This window comes from Aythya ferina, assembly GCF_964211825.1.
Source record: "Aythya ferina genome assembly, chromosome: Z".
Classification (NCBI taxonomy): Eukaryota; Metazoa; Chordata; class Aves; order Anseriformes; family Anatidae; genus Aythya; species Aythya ferina.
The window spans coordinates 68,628,632-68,647,748 of record NC_140299.1 but is presented as its reverse complement, the minus strand read 5'-3'; the positions used below and the strand labels follow the sequence as shown (position 1 = coordinate 68,647,748).

Sequence of the window (19,117 nt, the reverse complement as noted above, 5' to 3'; positions counted from 1 at the left end):
TGCAGAGGCAAGGGGAGAGTCAGTTCTCTGAGCTCCTGATTTTGCAGGTGGAGTCTGCTCCCGGGCTATACACTTCAGAGATCTGAAATGTGGGGTGCTTTTCGCTTCCCATGTTCAAAACTTTTTGTTAAAAAATGTAAGGCCTCTGTTTCATTAGGTGCTGAACTGCATTGCTGCTGAACATTGGTGCAGTTGGATGTGTTGCTTCTTCAGCCCAATTCAGAACTGCACTTTTACTATTTCAGTACGGATATTGGAAGACACTCTGTGCCAGTCTCTCCCTCCTGGGAATTAAAGCTGAAATAGTTGTTAACAAAATTGCAATATATTTACTGATCACAAAGGTGTAAATGTCTGGGAGAACTCACACATTCATATTTAGAAATGTCTGTTGCCTACTACTTAGTATCATTTTTTTTTTTAATTTTAACTCTAGCTATAAAATTTCAATTCTCATTTACATTTTATTTTATTACTGTTAATTCTACTACTCATGTGAAAATGTGCAGAGACATAGAATAAAAAACTAATATATGAGTCCCATATAGCTACCCATTAGAGACCTTGATTTCTAATAAGAATAACATTTTCTACTTCCTACTGTGCGGCTATTTGGGGTTGTTTTTTATGTAGGATTTCTTCAAAACATTTATGCATTCACCTAGATTTAAATTCTACTGGATGCACATTTACCATTTTTTTTAATAAAGGGAATATTCCTAAAAGTTGTTTTCAGAATGAATGTGTATTCTGACTTTTTAAGAAGTCCCCATTTATTGTTAAGCTGTTGACATTTAAATATTTAACCTATTTACCTTACTTTATGCATATTCTTCTGAACCAGATATGGCTATAAAAGTATACTTTCTGAACAGGGACAAAGGCTTACTGTCTAGTTGTCAAGGCATTTTGCTCTTACAACATTCCTTAACAATGACAGTTCACAATAATTAGCATTTAGGGTTTTGGTTTTTGAGTCTGTTTGTTTTGTTTAGGAAGCCCAGAAAAAGATTTGCTGTGTGAAGTAATAAGCAAGCAACTTAGGTCACAGCAGAATACAAAAATATCCTTAAAAACTAAAAAGGACTTCAGTGGAAATTCCTTGCCTGCTCTCAAAATGAAAAATAAAGATCACCAAGTAGAAAACAAAGATCATGGATCATTTCCTTCAGAAATGCCAAACTCCAGTTTACTGCAAGTGCCAAATTCCAGTTTCCTGCAAGTGCAAATTCAAGTTTACTGCCAAGTGCCAAATTCCAGTTTCCTGCAAGTGCCAAATTCAAGTTTCTATCAATTTCCAAAATATCTGGGGGAAATAAAGTACAATTTAACTCCTATTTGATATTCATTTGTGTCATGGAACTCTACTGAATATTCACATACACCACTGCTGCAGCAAGAATGCAGTAACTTTTAAACCCAAGAGTCACAGCATCCAAGGTGTCCCTCCCAATCTGCTGCCTTCCTAGCCACTTCAAAAGGCTTCAAGCTGGCCATGTTACAGATTTCTACAGAACAAACTGAGGGCATCTTTCAGGTGATTGCCTGAAGAATTGTCTTGCCTATGGAAGTTAGAAACATGATGAGGAAAACGGAACATTTGGAACAAAGAATGCAATGATAAATGACAGATTAAGAAAGGAGTTTGCAAATAGTGCATCCAGAAAGGAGATAAGGATAAATCAGCACTGTACAAAGTTACAAGGAAGTGAAAGACACAGAAATTTCAAACTGTGTGTTAACTACTTAACAGAGCTAGTGTATGCTTCAGTTCCGCTCTTTTTCCCCCACAAGATCTTTCCAGTGTTATACCCCTGCAATATTATCTAATTTGTACTTCTGAGCTTTGAAACGCTGATAAAATAATAAAAAGTTCCAATGGAACAATCTGAATTTAAACCTCTAATATAGTATTTTCAAAACAGGATTTAATAAAAGGCCCAATAAAAAGTTCTCAAACATTAATAATTCACATGCATATTTAAATTATATTTAACTACTTCCCCCTTCCACAAAATCCAAGTCAGATATATATTAGTCAGTCTTGCAAAACAGAAAAGGAAGCAAGGAACCCTACACAGTTAACCCTAAGTTATGACAGTAACAAACAATTTAAACAAATCCCCTCTGACTACAACATAAATATGCATAAAATATGTTTTTTTTTTTGACGTCGACAGGTTTAATTTTTATTTTGGCTTAACCTCAGAAGCAAGATTGAACAGAAAACAACATAAACACGCACATGGAAAACTTGAAAGGGAAAAAGTATCTCATAGATTTTCCGATCCTTCATTTAATCTGCAATCAAGTTTATGAACCAAGTGATGCACACAGAGACAGAGAGGCAGAAGAGGAGCTTTAGTGCTATGTCACATGGTCTGGTTTTCCTGCTGCAAGCACACAGAGCTCATATACAGGTCAGAAAAGAAACCTGCTTTGTTAGCCAGATATACCCTTAAAAAAAAAAAAAAAAAAAGAGAGAGAGAGACAGGGTGGAACACATGCTTTATAGAAGTTTCTAGCACAGGAAGACCATTGGATGATTTGGGGAAAGGTGTTTCAGAACCAAGTTCTAACATCCAGAAAGCAGAACAATCTAACTGAAAATATAATCTGAAAAAAAATAAGTTTAATTAGTAGCTTCACAATACAATGCTGAGGATAAATGCTGTTGCAAGCAATTTGCTTGCTCTCCAAGAGAACAGTATTGTCCATACCTGGAGACAGAATACCAAAAGGTTCTGGGGTATTTTCCAGAGAAAAATGAGGTAACAAAATTTCATCCCAGTTTTTTATACAATAGGAATGATGGAAGCAGAAAAGGGAGAAGAAAAGGTTGGAATATTAACAGGTCTAATTGTATTATTTTTCATGAAACTAATTTACTACATTTCCACTAATATTACTAACATCGAAAGATGTTTGTATCTTACTTCTCTCAGCAGTTAAAAGACCACAAAGGTCTGAAGTGTTTGTTTAGATAAAGTGTTTTACTTCTTAAAATTTCAGGCACTCTTCATTGTTGTCAAGGCTCTATGAAAAAGCATCCTTATGGCAGAAAAAAAAACAAAAAACAATTTGGTTTTGTTTCAATAGCTATCAGGAAGAAGAAAAGACATACTTTAGAAAAAAAAATCTAAACTAAACCACAGGCTTCTACACTTTTCCAAGCATATTTATTAAAAAATAAAAAATATCATTTTCCATTTTACATTCTGCAATGACAGCTGTTTCTCTGCTATCTGTCGTTCTAAAACAAGAGAGGCAGGCTGTGTAACACCTCCTTGCTGAATGTTAAAAAATCTCAGCAGCAAAACAAGCAAACATTAATTCAGAAATTACATTTCTCAGGTTTGATTCTGCTTCATTTTAAGTGAAGCAACTTGATGTACTCATTGAACCATATGCCAACTGTACCTTGTGGCATAAGCCCTGCACTTCTTAACATAAGGCTTATCCACCAGTTGTTCCATGAAGACAACAAGTGCAAACACTGAAGTTACTGTGGCTCTCTGCAGAAGTCCGACTACACGAAACAGCTATCATACCAATGGCATGAATTCAGATCTGCAGGCAGAGAGGAGAGAGGCAAGCCAGCAAGGATGAGGATAAATACTCGTCGTTTGGCTGTGCTGCCTTTCACAGATGTGGAAGTCCTGTGAAGTTGTTCAGCTTCCCACTCAGAAGGTCAGCTTGAGTCCCAGCTAGCTGGTAACTGTAACTGAAATTCACACATGCATTCCTGCTATGACAGCTCCTCGGTTTGGAAAAAGACACACAACACATGAACATATACAGAGGCAGAACAGTGACAAGCCTTTTTAAAGTGAGCCTATGCTGAATGCATAATGCACAAGCTCAGACACAGCAAGTCCATTGATCAAGGTACCTCACAAACTACAACAGCCAACCAAGATTTAACTTCCCCCATCCATGTTGCTTCTGTGAAGAACTCAGAGAAAAACACAGCAGCTAAATTTACATCCTAAAAGAAATTTTACAAGCCCTTCATTGTGACAAAAGATGAAGGACTGAGGAAGTTTTTTCCACTCTCCCATGTAAGAGCCATCTTGCAAGTACTCCCATTCAACTCTGTAAGTCTAAGTCCTACTGTGGGGGTCACCTACAGCACTCCAGAATTTGGGCTACTCAAATCTTGTTGCATCCAAGTGCTGTCACAGAACAGCCTCCTAAAGGCTGCACTGCCGCTGTGCCCATATCACTCATCCAAACCTCTGATCTGTGAGAGAGGAGGAGAGCATTTCATATTTCTCGGACAAAGGCTTCAAGCCTTATCTGCTACAAGGGTAGCAATATTTTTGCATTTGAACAGTCTGCAGAAACAGCCATGCTGTGACCATCCAGGAGCTTCCAAAAGTAAGAAATTAAATGGCAGCTGGTTTGGTTTAGCTAATGGATACTGCTTTGTATCAACACTGAATACATTTGAGCAGCAGGATAAAGAAAACAGAGGAGGGGAGTCTCCTTTATTCTCTTGCAATTTGTTAGCAAATTCTGCAGGATGGTGGAAAAAATAAATGTATTTTTCTGACATTTTTTCCTACTTGACCTTCATCACCTTCCCCTTCTTGAGCTGTACACACACAAACCATTTCCACTCCAATTTCCCCCTTAAACCATTTTGAATAGAGGCACAAATTCAAATTTTCAACCACAGGCCACAGAGATTAACTTTTTGGCCAGCTTCTATCCATAAAATGACTCTTGCTGCTATATGCCAGATGTTTTATTGTATGTACATTAGCTTATGCTGGTAAATTTCATAAGATGTGATTCTGATGGCAATTCTAAAGCAGTTAACTACTCTGGTCTTACGACATTGCAGAAAAATTAAGATTCAGATCTTCCATAAACTTCCTCAGTCAACTGAAACCTCTCCCTTGTTTTCCTGCCTGTAAAACTCTCTCTTGTCCTTCATCTTGCCAGTTTCTATGTCTTTCATACCACACTAGGCACTGTGTATAGAGCAACATACCTAGCCTCCATTCCCCTTTGCTGAGGAGAAGGGCTGAAGCAACACAAAGGAAAGCTTATAATGAATACGATGCCTCATAAACGGCCTTCAAGCTCCATTTTAAAACGTTTCAAGTGGTGAGGTTGTAAATATGACTGTAAGGAAAGCACTGGTGTATAAGGTGTAATTCAGGGATAACAGGGAAAATGTTGGCCCATATACCTCGAAGGCCAGTTTTCTGCAAGTTAGAAAGGTTCCTGGAGCTACCTGAAATATAATACAGGACACACAATAGCACAGATTTGAAAGACAGGGTTTATGCCTCTTGGCTGCAAATTCAGGACTGAGTAAATTCATCCAATGTACAAAGGAGAAGAGGTGTATTCTCCTTTGCACATCATCATTTTTGTAAGATCTTGTTTCTACAAACTAAGAATCACACAATATAAAGCCATGAAAAAGAAATACAGCTTTGTGACTGCACCTCTGTTATACATCCACTTAGCACAGAAGCCTAGTCTGACAATTTTTCAAGCACAAAAACATCTTAAAAATGGGAAGAAGTCTTAGTAATAACAGAGCAGGTTATACACACCTTGCCATAAGGAGTATCAACATATTTTTCTGTTCTTCCTTCTAAGATATCTGGATCATCCAGGCCAGTTCCACCGATGATTCCAATCTTAGACAGAAAAGTACATATTAGCCTTCTTGAAGTTATGCTCCATTTAACAACATATTTGAAAAATTACTTAGACACTTACAAAATGTATTTTCTGCTTGAGATGGGGCTAGACCATGCATCAATATAATATTACACGCCCAGCACAGTTTCCCAGAAAGGAAATTTAAACCAACTGATTTTAAACAGTTGTATTTAACTTGTCAATATCATACGCTGCGATTCTCCCCTTTAAAGGTACAAAATTTAAAATGCCATGGAAAATGCACAAAGATGTGCCCATTCATCATTTATTCCCAATATGAAAATGAATGGAGTTTCCTGGCAATGCCTCTAATGAGTGAGAAATACTTGGGTAAAGCATGACAGAACACAGGCATCTTGTTTCCACTGGGAGAAACAGTCCTGTATATAACTACTATACTAAATACCAGACATTATTACATACTATTGTACCAACAAAAATTATGAACCTCCCTTTTTTTTCCAAAACATTAGAGGGTTTTTCTGGTGACTTGTGAAGACCTAGGAACCTCCCTGCTTCTGTAAGTAGTCTCAGTACATCTTCTGAAAAGGGGGACAGATCAGCAGCATCTTCATAAGTGAAATACAAAGAATCTGTTGACAATGTCAACTGCTGTGAGCACTGCTGGGGTTCTTTGAATATATACAATTATTCTGGTATGTAAGAATGCACAAATATTCATTGTTTGCCTACAGGCCCATCAAAAATTCTCTCCTGTGTAGATGTGGGGGGGTCAGGCTTCTTTCCACATGCAACCCTTCTGTAAGTAGAAACATTAACAGACTTTTGCTTTTCTTACTTACTTCTTTAATGACACCTTTTGAAGTAACTACCTTCCCCCCCCCCCCCTTTTTTTTTTCTAATGAAATAAACTCACAGTTTCAAAGCATAATGGAAAGAAAAAAGAAAGGGCTAAGCAAAGGGCCACTTAAATCAATACATTTCCTTAGGCAATCAGGCTGCGAGTACTACATGTATGTTGTGTTTTCATACAACTTGTACTGAATCCATATCATCCATCTGACATGCTTAAGTAAAGATTGATTTATTGTTCTTGCTCATTGCTGATATATTCTAGTTCACTTGCAAAAAAAAAAAAAAAAACAGAAAGAAAAAAAAAAGATAATCTGAAACATAATGAGTCCAAAATCATCTGCGATTTCATATTCCAGCTAAAGAATAACGTATCTGAATTTTCCTGTTTCTGATTCACCACTGATAAGTATCTTGATTTTGTCTTTCTAGGGAAAGACAAAACCATGTTCAGTTAAGTTTTCTATTGAGCTCACTATACTTACAGTTCTTTGGATGGAAGGGCTACTGTCAGTCATATGGTCTTTCACAACCTCAAGCATAGTAACTGTACTTAAAAATAACGTCACCATTTGTGACATGGGGACAATACTACTGCTTTTGCTGTTTTTTTTTTTTTTTTCTTTTTTTTAATGCAACCAACTGTTGCAAAGTTTGTCTCACTTTTTAAGTCGAAGAATTTTTATCCTGGCTGAATTGCTCCTTATGATGGTACAATTATGGCATGACTTATTGCCGTATGGCTCCAGCAGTTTTTATTAAAGTACAAAATTTCTCAAGTGAATACTCCAGACTTAAAACACCATAAAACACCCCCCTCCCAAAACACACAGCCAACTGCCTCTTATTCTCACTTTTTCTTAAGTTACACGTTCACAGAGGCCTGATTGGTTTAATCACTGTTATCACTGTTAGTTCATGAACTGGCTTGACAGTAGAGCTCAGAAGGCTTTAGTGAATGAAGCTACGTCTGGCTGGTGGACGGTGAGCAGCAGTGGTCCTCAGGACTCAAGTCTAGGGCCAGTTCTGTTCAACATTTTTAACAGTTATGTGGATGCACGACCGTAGTGTATCCCTTGCAAGCTTGCTGATGACACTAAACAGAGAGGTGCTGCTGACTCCCTGGAGGGACGAGAGGCCTTGCAGAGGAATGCAGACAGGCTGGAGCAGTGCAGCACTGGGTGATTAACAACCTGCAGTTCAACAAGGGAAAATGATGGGTGCTGCCCTGGGATGGAGCAGTGCCAGGCACAGGCACAGACAGGGAGGCAAGTGGCTGGGGAGCAGCCCTGCAGAAAGAGGCCTGGGGGTGCTGGTGGCAGCAGGCTCAGCGTGAGCCTGCAGTGTTCCCTGGCAGCCTGGAGGGCAAACCCCACTGAGGGGTGCGTTAAACACAGCACAGCCGAATGGTCCAGAGAGGTGATCCTCCCTCTATTGAGCATTGCTGTGGTCTCACCTTGAATACTGTGTGCAGTGCTGGTTTCTGCAGTACAAAAGGGATGTTAAAGCCCTTGAAAGCGTGCAGAGGAGGGCAACAAAGCTGGCAGAGGCTTGGAGGGCATGGTCTGTGAGGAGAGGCTGAGGACACTTGGTTTGTCTGGTCTGAAGAAAAGGTGACCAAGAAGCAATCTCACTGCTCTCTGCAGCTTTCTGAGGAGGGGAGGCGGTGAGGGTGGTGCTCTGCTCCCTGGTGAGTGATGGGAGGACAGGAGAGAACAGCACACAGCTGCACCAGGGGAGGTTCAGATGGGGCATGAGAAAACATTTCTGTACTGTGAGGGTGGTCAGACTTCTGAGGTGGGTGGTTGGTGCCCCAAGCCTGCCAGTGTTCAAGGGACATTTCAATAATGCCCTCAATAACATGCTTTAACTTTTGGGCACCCCTCAAGAGGTCAGGCAGCTGGAGCTGATGATCTTTAATGGTCCCTTCTAAATCAACTATTCTATTCTATTCTATTCTATTCTATTCTATTCTATTCTATTCTATTCTATTCTATTCTATTCTATTCTATTCTATTCTATTCTATTCTATTCTAGTGTTTAGTTTCAAAAAACAGAGATCATTTGGCTTTGTTATAAGTCTAACACTTCCCGGAGAAAGCTGTCCACAGCAGAGTGCAAATGCCAATACGTAAGTCGTTTACGTTAACATCTCTTATTTCCTTTTGCTACCCCCTTGTGGAGCCTGATGAGTAGTGCAAAGGAAAATAAAAATCCAAACTCCAACCCTGAATGTATTTGAATGTTAGGGAAGACAGATCACTGTTTCTGGTAGTATTGTGTTGCTTATGTATCACAAACATTCTGATTACATGTTAGAATGAGGTTGCTCAAGGAAATCCTGAAACCTATATAAATTTTATGATGAACAATTTTTTTTGCCTTAAGAATCATATTAAACTGTGCAACAGTCTCAATGCTCAAAATCTGTAAGACCATCCTTAACAATGCTCATGCATGTATTCAGTAAACACTGAGTATACTACATAACCCAGGATCAAAATGGTGACTTCTTTTTTTCTTGATTCTAAAAAAAAAATTAAAAAATCCTTCAGTAACTTAATTAGTTTTAGTTTGATATTATACTCTCCTGCTTTATTAGTGCCTTGTGACTTATGATTGAGAACATGCACAAGCAAATGATTTTTTATGTCTGACAAAGTGAAAGGTGTTGGGATTGAGGAAAACAATGAAGTGCTGGAGATACGAGCTATAGCTATACCACATAAACATTAATTTTCAAATTTTCAACTGTTCTAGAAACATAGAACCATAGAATGGTTTGGGTTGGAAGAGACCTTAAAGATCATACAATGATAGAATCGTTTAGGTTGGAAACAACCTCTAAAATCATCAAGTCCAACTGTTAACTTAGCAGTGACAAGTCTCCCATTAAACTACATCCCTAAGCACCGCATCTATGGCTGGCTTTCTGGGCTGCAAGCACACACTGTTGGCTCATGTCGATCTTCTCAAGAACCAACTCCTCCCGTTCCTTCTCATCAGGGCTGCTCTCAATCCATTCTCTTTATTCTCTCTTTATCTGCGTTTGGGATTGTCCCAACTGAGATGAGATGCAGGACCTTGCTCTTGGCCTTGTTGAACATGAGGTTCATACAGTTTCACCTAGCAGCCCAGGCTCTGAAGGCAAAGCACAGCAAAGAGGAGTTGGTTCAGTAAGACAAGTTTCATTGATTCTCAAAAGGCAGATAAAGTCACTTTTAGGAGTGACCTCAAGAACAGAAAGATGCTAGACTGTATGCTCCTTTCCAGACTGCATCCTACAAGGTGACAGGGGCATAACCTTAGCTATAGGCAATGGGTACAAGCTGGAACACAGGAGGTTCCACTTACATACGAGAAGAAACTTCTTCATGGTGAGGGTGACAGAGCACTGGAACAGTCTGTCCAGATGGGTGGTGGAGTCTCCTCCCCTGCACACTTTCAAAACCCACCTGGACATGCTCCTGTGTGACCTGATGTACATGTAGGTGTTCCTGCTCTGGCAGGTGGATTGGACTAGATAATCTTTCAAGGTCCCTTCCAATCCCTGACATTCTGTGATTCTGCGATATAGTTACCATCAATTTTTACATGTTATCAGGAATTTTACAGTGGTCCTAGCCATGAAGTATTTTACTATAGCATCATCCAGCTCAAACATTGTGAGGAAGAGCAAGAAACATGAAACTTATCAAAGTTTCACACCAGTATGGTGGTACTTATTTCACCAGTAACTATAAAATGAAAAGCCATTCTCTATGGGAATCTAAATAATAATTGTACCTAAGTGTATCATTTCCATAATCTGCTGTTTGGCAAAATTCCTCCCATAGGCTAAAGCATGAGGCAGAAAATTGACAATGTACAGTCCATACTTGCCCAGTTAGCAGTGGTTTTAGGCACTAATAAAAATGTCATCACCATCAGTAATGAGTTTTTCTGACAACTGAAAGACACTGAATACTCCTGTATCCCTCTCTGTTGTTTGGACTGGGAGATGAGGAGAGGGAGAGAACAGCACTGAGAAGAGTTTCACTTAAAAGGGAATAAAGAAGAAGCTGGAGATTATTTGCAGTTAGAAGATAACAGAACACGCTTTCAATGTAAAATAAAAACGTGAAAGACAGTTTTCAGATGATTTATAAAAACGGCTCGGGAGGCTTATGTTATCTCAGAAAAGTGATTGAAGCTTCACTCCAAACACAAATCCAGAGCGCCAGCCTGTTTTCCTCCTCCCTGACGCAAGCCAGAGCCTTTCCAAGCCATGTTTAAAGAGTACAGGCAGCGCCACCTTTAGGACTAGATTTTAGGACTTAATGCGCAGGCGGCGCCATGCCTCTCGGTGCTACCGAGGTCGGAAACCCCCGGGACGCAGCGCTGCCCGCGGGGCCAGCCGCGTGTCCGTGGTCGTTCATTTACAAACGGGGAAGGCAAAAAAAAAAAAAAAAAAAAACCAAAAAAAAACCACAAAGGGCGCGGGGCCCGCGCCGCTCCGCCGTCCCCTGAGGATGCCGCGGGCCCGCCCCCCGGTGCGGAGCGGGAGGCGGCGGAGCGGGATGGCGGCGGAGCTCGGGGCCGGCAGCGACTCGCCACGGAGGCACGGGGCGAGAAGGGCTGAGCGGCTCCCTCCGCCCCGCTCCCGGCTCCCCGCTGCCGCCCCGGCTCCGCACAGCCCCCAGGGGAGGAGTGGGAGCCCAGGGCTCGCTGGCAGGCGGCCAGGCGGCCGCCGGACGCCGGTTCCGCCCCGCCATGGCACCGCGCCATCATCTCTCACCTTCACAGAGCTGCCGGCGGCCATCTTAGCGCGATGAGAGAGGGCGGTGCTGCGCCGCCCGGGATAGCGCCTCAGCCGTGCTCTACGCTAGAGGGCAGCACCTCTCTCTCTTTTTTTTTTTTTTTGTTTTTTTTTAAATCTTTTTTTTTTTTTTTAGTTTGTTTCAGGTTAACTCTGCACAAGTAGATACCGTCTTCGCCTTATCTCGGAGCATTCCCCTAAGTGTTAAAAGACAAAGCCGGAGTCCTACGCTTAGCCGGGTCCCATCGTCAGGATGTCTCCGGAGCGTATGTCAAACATCGCTATCGCCTGGTCTGCGAGCTCTCAATTCTTGTTACATCCTCAAAGTGCAAGCTAAGTAAATGTTTTAGTACATTTTTATAAGCTTTTAGCGTAGAGGCACTTTTATTAAGTCAGTGAGGACGGTGGTATGTCTAAACACCTGAAGTGACAGCCAAAAGGAGGCTTTCTTTTTAGTACTGCTAGTTGGTGTGTTGAAATGTGACTTTCCAGGAATCATAACCGCGTGCACATGGAGAAATGCTGAATCGGTTAGTACGTAAATACTTTTTTTTTTTTTTTTTTAAGCTTTGCTACAGTTCCTGAAAACAGTATGCAACACATGTTGTGGTATAATAAAATAGTTTGCTAAGAGATGCGACGTGTTGACTTGGTCTTTCTGAAAATTTCCTTTCAGCCTGTCCATATTTAACCCAGATCACACACACCATATTCCTGGAGACACTCTGGTTTCTTTGACTTCCCCCTAAAGTTCCTCATTTTGTCAACAGAGGTTGTGAGAAAACTGTACCATGAAATCCCTGGAGCATCCTGTAAAGCAGTGGCAAGAAACAGAAAATACTAATTAGTCCTGGCTTTCCAGAAATGATAAAACAAGACCAAAAATTCCATCTGTAACTTATTCCTAATTTATACAATTTGGTACTGAGTTGAAGAGATTTGTTTTCAATTAAAAAGCAAATAATTTAAAGGCTCAATATGGTTTAAATTGAGTGTGGTCTTTTTAATATTAGTAAATGATTCTGAAAACGAAGTTGAGCACGTTTTTGAAGAAAAAAAAAAAAGTGTTTTCTTTCCAAGGTACATATATATAGAAAGTACATGTGTTTAGCTCTCCAAGCTAAATATAGCTTTAAGTGAGTTAAATGCCGTATCATTATATCTTAATAATGCCTATTTTCATATTTATGGTATTCTTCTTGTTGCCACAAATCTGTACATGTAAGAACATTCCAACAAAACATGTAACCTTACATCTTGAGAAATATCAATTGTTTTGATGTGTTTATGCATTTTTTAACATAGCTATAAATATGAGGCATAAGGCTTTCAAAAATAGATGGTATCTTGTTAATTAGAAGTACTTAATTTTAAAAGCATGTGTCCTTTCTTTAAAACAACTTTATCAGAGATGACTCAGCCATCCAGACATACCATTCTCACATGCCAATAAGCACTACCTCTTTCATAATAAATGCCACATATCTGCTAATAAATGCAAACTCAGGATGTATGTCCTGCATTGTATCATAGCTGAGAAATCTGCTGAGACCTGGGAGGCAGTTCACTGGATTGCAGAAGAAGGATATTCCTTATAATTAAGGCTAGTGCTGAACTTGTGTCAGCTGGAGTTTGTTCATGTAAGGTTTAAACATTTTATCTGTCTTCAGTACATTACAGATCTTCATACACAGCTGAGATGTTTGTCTCAGATGCTGAAAACTTTTCTCCACAGTTCAAAACATGAGATTGTATTTATGAGGAATGGACTTGGTAAAATCACAATTTAACAAAGGCAGAAAGAAGGAGATGGGTGAAGATACATGTTAAGTTCTTTGGTGCAGCACAGTACAGTTATAGTACCATAGTAAGACAAATTTATCATATTTTTCTCACTGTAGGTTGGTGTTTCAGTTGAAGCTATGTGTTCTACTTTACTCTCACTGCACAGAATTTTTTAGTGAATAATTTTTGGCAATTCATCCTGTTTAATTTTAGTACGATTTTCCTATGTTGAATTGCTTACAAAAAGTTGTCGTGCAGTTGTCTTTTTTTTTTACTATAAATATACGCAATCCACTTGCTTTTCTGCTGTATTTTTTTCTACTTCTTTTTGAATATGAAAGCTCACTGTTTAAATAGTATGAAAAGAATAAATTATAAAAGTATAGACCCTCAAAGGGCCATCAAGCTCAACTCCTGACTCCACACTAGACCACCCAAAAATCAGGCAGTATATCTAAGAGCATTGTCCAAAGGTTTCTCTGACAGGCTTGGTGCTGTGACCACTTCCCAGGGAGCCTGTTCCAGTGCCTGAAGTTTAATACCCTAGCTGTCCGCAGAGGTACCTAGCTTTCCAGTTTCATACTTGTGGAGTGTCAGTACTATGTGTTTTTTACAGGAGTGTTACTCTGTATAAAGTTGTGTATATGACTTGTGTAGATCTGGACAGCAAGCAGAAAACTCTGCTCATGCTGAATTGGTAATGACTTGGGTACTCAAGAAATTTTGAGCTGGAAGCATAAAAAAAGCTTTATTACATGTAGTTTTCGAAGATGTCCAGTCTGAGCCACTGTTTTTGGCACATTCCAAACAGCCCATATTCAGAGTCATAAAAAGGATATGAAACACTGTATTCTTCCAGACAAACTAAGAACTTTTACAGATTTAATACAGTGCTTATTCAAATTTAGCAGTTGACAGAACCAGCAAGGAAAATGTGTGTGTGTTTATAATATATATATGAAATTTTGCACTTCTTCAAGTCAACTCATTGTAAACCAACAGCAACATCGCAACAGTAATGCATTCCCATTACTTGAACCAGCTAATAACCTAGGCTGAATCTTCAGAATGTTTAGTAACATTTTAACTGTTTGGTAGCAGGTAGGAAATAGTGCTTTGTGAAAGAAATATTTTGAATTGCTTTCATTTCTGTTGACAATATGCTTTTGGTAATTCAATTTTGAATAGTTTGAAGTCTTGTCATAGGACTAAGAGATGGAATCCAGCGCAGTGACTGTTCATCAGTAAACTATGTTGCAGAAGTTCTTGACCCAGCATCTATTATTGTGAATAGTCATCTTTCTACAGCAGACATTTGCAATTAGAAGCAGGTGATCAAACACCACCCCACTAAAAACAACAGTATATTACTCAGGAAAATATAATGAACATGTAGTCTTAGCTGGACATATGGATTTAAAAAGCCACCAGCTACAGGATTGCTAGAGTTTCAATTCATATTTCCTTTAATGACATTTCTGAACTCCTTGAAATGGCCCTGTATTTTCCAAAAGGGTATGCTTTGTACTTCATATTCTAAATTATGGAATGCAAATCCATTTATCTGAATAAAAATGTGTAATCTAGTGGAGTTTCATTCCAGCTTTACAAAATTAAAGGAAATGCACAATGACTTAGACATTCACATTAAAGCTCTTCAGGCTTAAATGTAAATTTTCTTTGTTTTTATGCCTCAAGAGAATTGTGATGAAGGTCCATATCTGGTAAATACCTGAAAACCCTTAGTAATACCAAGGGTTCGTTCTAGTAGTAATATAGTAAAATATGACAGTTTGGTCTTTGCAGCTATCCAACAGTTTTGGCCATGTGCTTGACAGAGTTTTGAAGTCTCGGCCAAATTCAGTGTAACATTCCCTTTTTTTGTGTGTAATAGGTACTTAAATTACATGAATAATTTATTATTTAGGTAAATATAGAAAACAGTCTGCGTGTAAGAAGGTAATTCTTCACAGTGCAAACCAAGGTTGAGAGGAGAGGGTCTAATGTTTCAGGCAGCGAATTAGGACATAGTGTCCCTTGAGTTTAATCCCTCTTCTGACATCAAATACTCTGTGGATTTCAGTAATTTAAACTGACCCTTCTGCAGGTCATAATCATAATGATTATCAACCTTAACGCACGTTAAACATGTGTTCACATTAGCTAGAGTTTATTTATAAAAGTGTTTTGAAGATGAAAAGCACCATATTCATGGTAAAAAGTCTTACTATTTTTTATTATTACAAAAGTTGTAAAAAAATTAATAGTGCTGTGTACATATAGTTGAGCTTTAAATTGCTTTTGCTAATATTACTTCAAAGAAACAACACTGATGTTAAGGAGTGGTGGAAATAAAGGCTCAGGCAAGACAGGTTTACCTTTCACGTTCATTCATGTAGAACCCAGTGTCGTGAGTTCTTGTTATGCTGTACTGCTAGCAGACTTTGTTGTTTTCTGCCCTGAAAATTCACACAATTTATTTCAACAATGATGGAATATTACAAACATTGAAAGGAGAGCATTCTATCTCAATAGCAGCAAAGACTTGAACAAAGAGGAACCCCATATTTACCATGCACTCTTAATAAGGAACTGGCTTTCTCACATGCATTATATCTTCATTTTATATTTTCTTCTGTGTACTGTTTGTTGGACCCAGTCTCCACAATAATCACTTAAGGTTTCAACTGACTTCAGAGAAGAAGGAATGTGTGTGTTTGGTGTCAGTACAAATCATTTTTAAGCATAAATATATTCAAGGCTGTTGTATGGAAGTGTCCAAGCATCCTATTCAGGAGTATTTGAAAGCTTTAGTTTCCAGCTGTTCACTATTATCTACTTAACCTAGAGTTTATTGTTTCTACAGCTCTCTTGTGGAGCATAAAGCTCTGTGAACTCTCAAAAACATGTCCACCAAAGGCTAATTGGAAAAAGTCAAACAATCTTCATCATCCGTGCTGGTCAGTCTTTAAGCACTGCCTCCTAAAAGCACAAGATCAGGCAATTCCAAAATATCAGAAATCAGGCAGGCGAGGCAGAAGGCCAGCCTGGCTGACCAGGGATCTTCTACAGGAGCTTAGACGGAAAAAGAAAGTGTACAGCTGCTGGAACGAGGGTTCAGGCGACAAGGCAGGAATACAGGGATGCTGTTGAAGTTTGTAGGGAGAAAATTTGTGGGGCCAAAGCCCAGCTAGAGTTGAAGCTGGCCGTGTCTGTGGGAGACAATAAAAAAGTTTTTTTTAGGTATGTTAACAGAAAAAGGAGGACCAAAGAAAACATACGTCTGCTACTTGATGGGGAAGGTCTTCTCACAGGCAAAGACATAGGCAAGGCAGAGATGTTTAATGTCTTCTTCACCTGTCTTCAATGCTGATGATGGGCTTCGGGACGCAGGGTGCCCTGAGCTGGAGGACCATGACTGTGGGAATGACAAACTGCCAACCGACCCTGAATGTGTGCAGGATTTGCTACTTCACCTGGATCCATACAAGTCCATGGATCTGGATGTGATTCATCCCTGCTTAGAGAGCTGGCTGATGTCATTGCGGGACCTCTCTAAATTAGTTTTCAATGATCTTGGGAATCTGGAGAGGTCCCAGTAGACTGGCAGCTGGCAAATGTTGTGCCAATTTTCAAGAAGGGTAAGAAAGAAGACCCTAGCAATTACAGGCCTGTCAGTCTCACGTCAGTGCCTAGTAAAATTATGGAGAAGATGATCCTTGAAGTTACTGAAGCACACCTGGGGGACAATGCAGTCATTGGTCCCAGCCAACATGGGTTCATGAGGGGTAGGTCCTGCCTAACAGATTTGATTTCTTTTTATAAGATCACCCGTCCAGTCAATCAAGGGAAACCAACTGATGTGATCTTTTTGGACTTCAGCAAGGCTCTTGACATGGTTTCCCATAGGATCCTACTGGATGAAATGTCCAGCGTACAGATAAACAAAACCATCATACAATGGGTGAGCAATTGGCTGACAGGCAGGGCTCAAAGGCTTGTGGTAAATGGGGCCACATCTGGCTGGCGCATGGTTGCTAGTGGGGTCCCTCAAGGCTCCATTTTAGGGCCAGTCCTCTTCAATGTCTTTATAAAGGATTTGGTTGTATGACTAGAAGGTGTTCTGAGCAAATTTGCCAATGACACCAAACTTGGAGGAGTTGTGGACTCTTTTGAGGGTGGAAGGGCCTTGCAGGGAGACCTGGACAGATTGGAGAGCTGGGCGATCACCAGCCACATGAAATTTAACAAAGGCAAGTGCTGGGTCCTGCAGCTGGGATGGGGCAACCCTGGCTACACGTACAGACTGGGCGATGAGATGCAGGAGAGCAGCCCCACAGGGAGGGATCTGGGGGTTGTGGTTGACAGCAAGTTGAATATGAGCCAGCAGTGTGCCCTGGCAGCCAGGAGGGCCAACTGCATCCTGGGGTGCATCAAGTACAGCATCACTAGTCAGTCAATGGAGGTGATTGTCCTGCTCTGTGCTGCGCTGGTGCAGCCTCGCCTCAAGTACTGTGTGCAGTTCTGGGCACCACAGTACAAGAAGGACATTAAACTGTTAGAGAGTGCCCAGAGGAGGGCGACGAAGATGGTGAAGGGCCCAGAGGGGAAGACGTATGAGGAGCGGCTGAGGGCACTGGGCCTGTTCAGCCTGGAAAAGAGGAGGCTGAGGGGGGACCTCATCACAGTCTACAACTTCCTCACGAGGGGTTGTGAAGAGGCAGGTGACCTATTCTCTGTAATCACCAGTGATAGGACCCACGGGAATGGTGTTAAGCTGAGGCAGGGGAAGTTTAGGCTGGACATCAGGAAGAGGATCTTCACTGAGAAGGTGGTCGCACACTGGAACAGGCTCCCCAGGGACATAGTCACTGCACCAAGCCTGTCTGAATTTAAGAAGCGTGCACTTAGGCACGTGGTCTAAACTTTTGGGCAGACCTGTGCGATACCTGGAGTTGGACTTGATGATCCTTATGGACCCCTTCCAACTCAGGATATTCTATGATTCTATAGCAGTTGAAGTGAAGATGGCTGTCATTGCATGGTCTGTGCTGTGGGACTGCAACAGTTTGCATAGCTCCATCCCTTTGCAACATGAACAGCTGGTTTTCCCTAATTTGAAAAATGTGTATGTATATTACAGGGACCATTTCAGCAACACAGGCATGCCCTAAAATCCTTTCCAGAACATGACTTATTTTTTTTTTCCTCAGGGAGGAGCCATCAAGAACCTGGCTTAATGAGCTTTAAAGCTGTTCGGTGTTTCTTGTGCACTAACCTTACTGAAGAGATTGCACAGTGCACAGACAGCAATTCTGCCAATTCTTTTGGAGGTGAAAGAAGAGTTTTTAAGCTTTCAAGCCACTTACAAGCATTTTGAAAAGCTTCTGTGCAAAGAAAGGCAAGCTGTATGAGATCAGGTATTTAAAAACTACTGCAAGACAAGCTGATCAGCTTCAGAACTGTGACATTTGATATTAGTAACATAAGTAGCCTCAGAAAATAAAATGTGTATACATTATAGACAATACAATATGTGTATGTGTTCAGAAAATAAAATGTGTATAAAATGTGTAATTAAACCATCATGCTTTTCTTCCTAAATGTATTGCATGGCCTTAGTGTCCCAAACCGAGTCTTGCTCTTTGGTTATGCCACAGAGAAAAAGGGGAACCCCAGAAAATGTCAGAAGTGATTACAGAACATGAGTATTATTTCAGTTAATAAGCATGTTGGTCTTCTAGAGTTAGAGAACTGAGTGCTTCTTGCTGATACTGCCTCCATGGCAGTTTTCATACATTCAGTGCATGAATGCATCCTTATCACCTGTTCACTGAAGTGCTTATGAAGTTAGTGTAGTTATCTACAGAATGAGCTATCTCCCCCTGTGGCTCTTCTGGAACTTGCATGGCTCTTATCTACCACATGCTTCTACTTCTGACATTTTTTCTTTTTTAAACATGTACATCAACTTTAATTCTACACCAATCATGCAAAAATTAAAAGGGGAAGAATGGAAACTGCTGACATAAAATT

At 40.3% G+C, this 19,117-nt stretch overlaps 1 protein-coding gene and 1 long non-coding RNA gene across 2 annotated transcripts in view; one reads left to right on the top strand and one right to left on the bottom strand.

The window, feature by feature from the left end:
- MTAP (methylthioadenosine phosphorylase) overlaps positions 1 to 11,358 on the bottom strand; it is a 38,626-nt gene extending 27,268 nt beyond the window's left edge. Inside the window, exons 1-2 of the mRNA XM_084503705.1 lie at positions 11,276 to 11,358; positions 5,574 to 5,660 (exon numbers count right to left, since the gene is read on the bottom strand). Coding sequence (XP_084359831.1) covers positions 5,574 to 5,660; positions 11,276 to 11,299 — 111 coding nt within the window. The 5' untranslated portion in view covers positions 11,300 to 11,358. The remainder of the gene's footprint in view (positions 1 to 5,573; positions 5,661 to 11,275) is intronic.
- A 101-nt stretch (positions 11,359 to 11,459) lies between these two features.
- LOC311426899 lies at positions 11,460 to 18,685 on the top strand. Its single transcript, XR_014687107.1, has 2 exons — positions 11,460 to 11,826; positions 18,295 to 18,685. It is a non-coding gene; the product is annotated as an uncharacterized lncRNA (long non-coding RNA).
- The last annotated feature ends 432 nt before the right edge of the window (positions 18,686 to 19,117 follow it).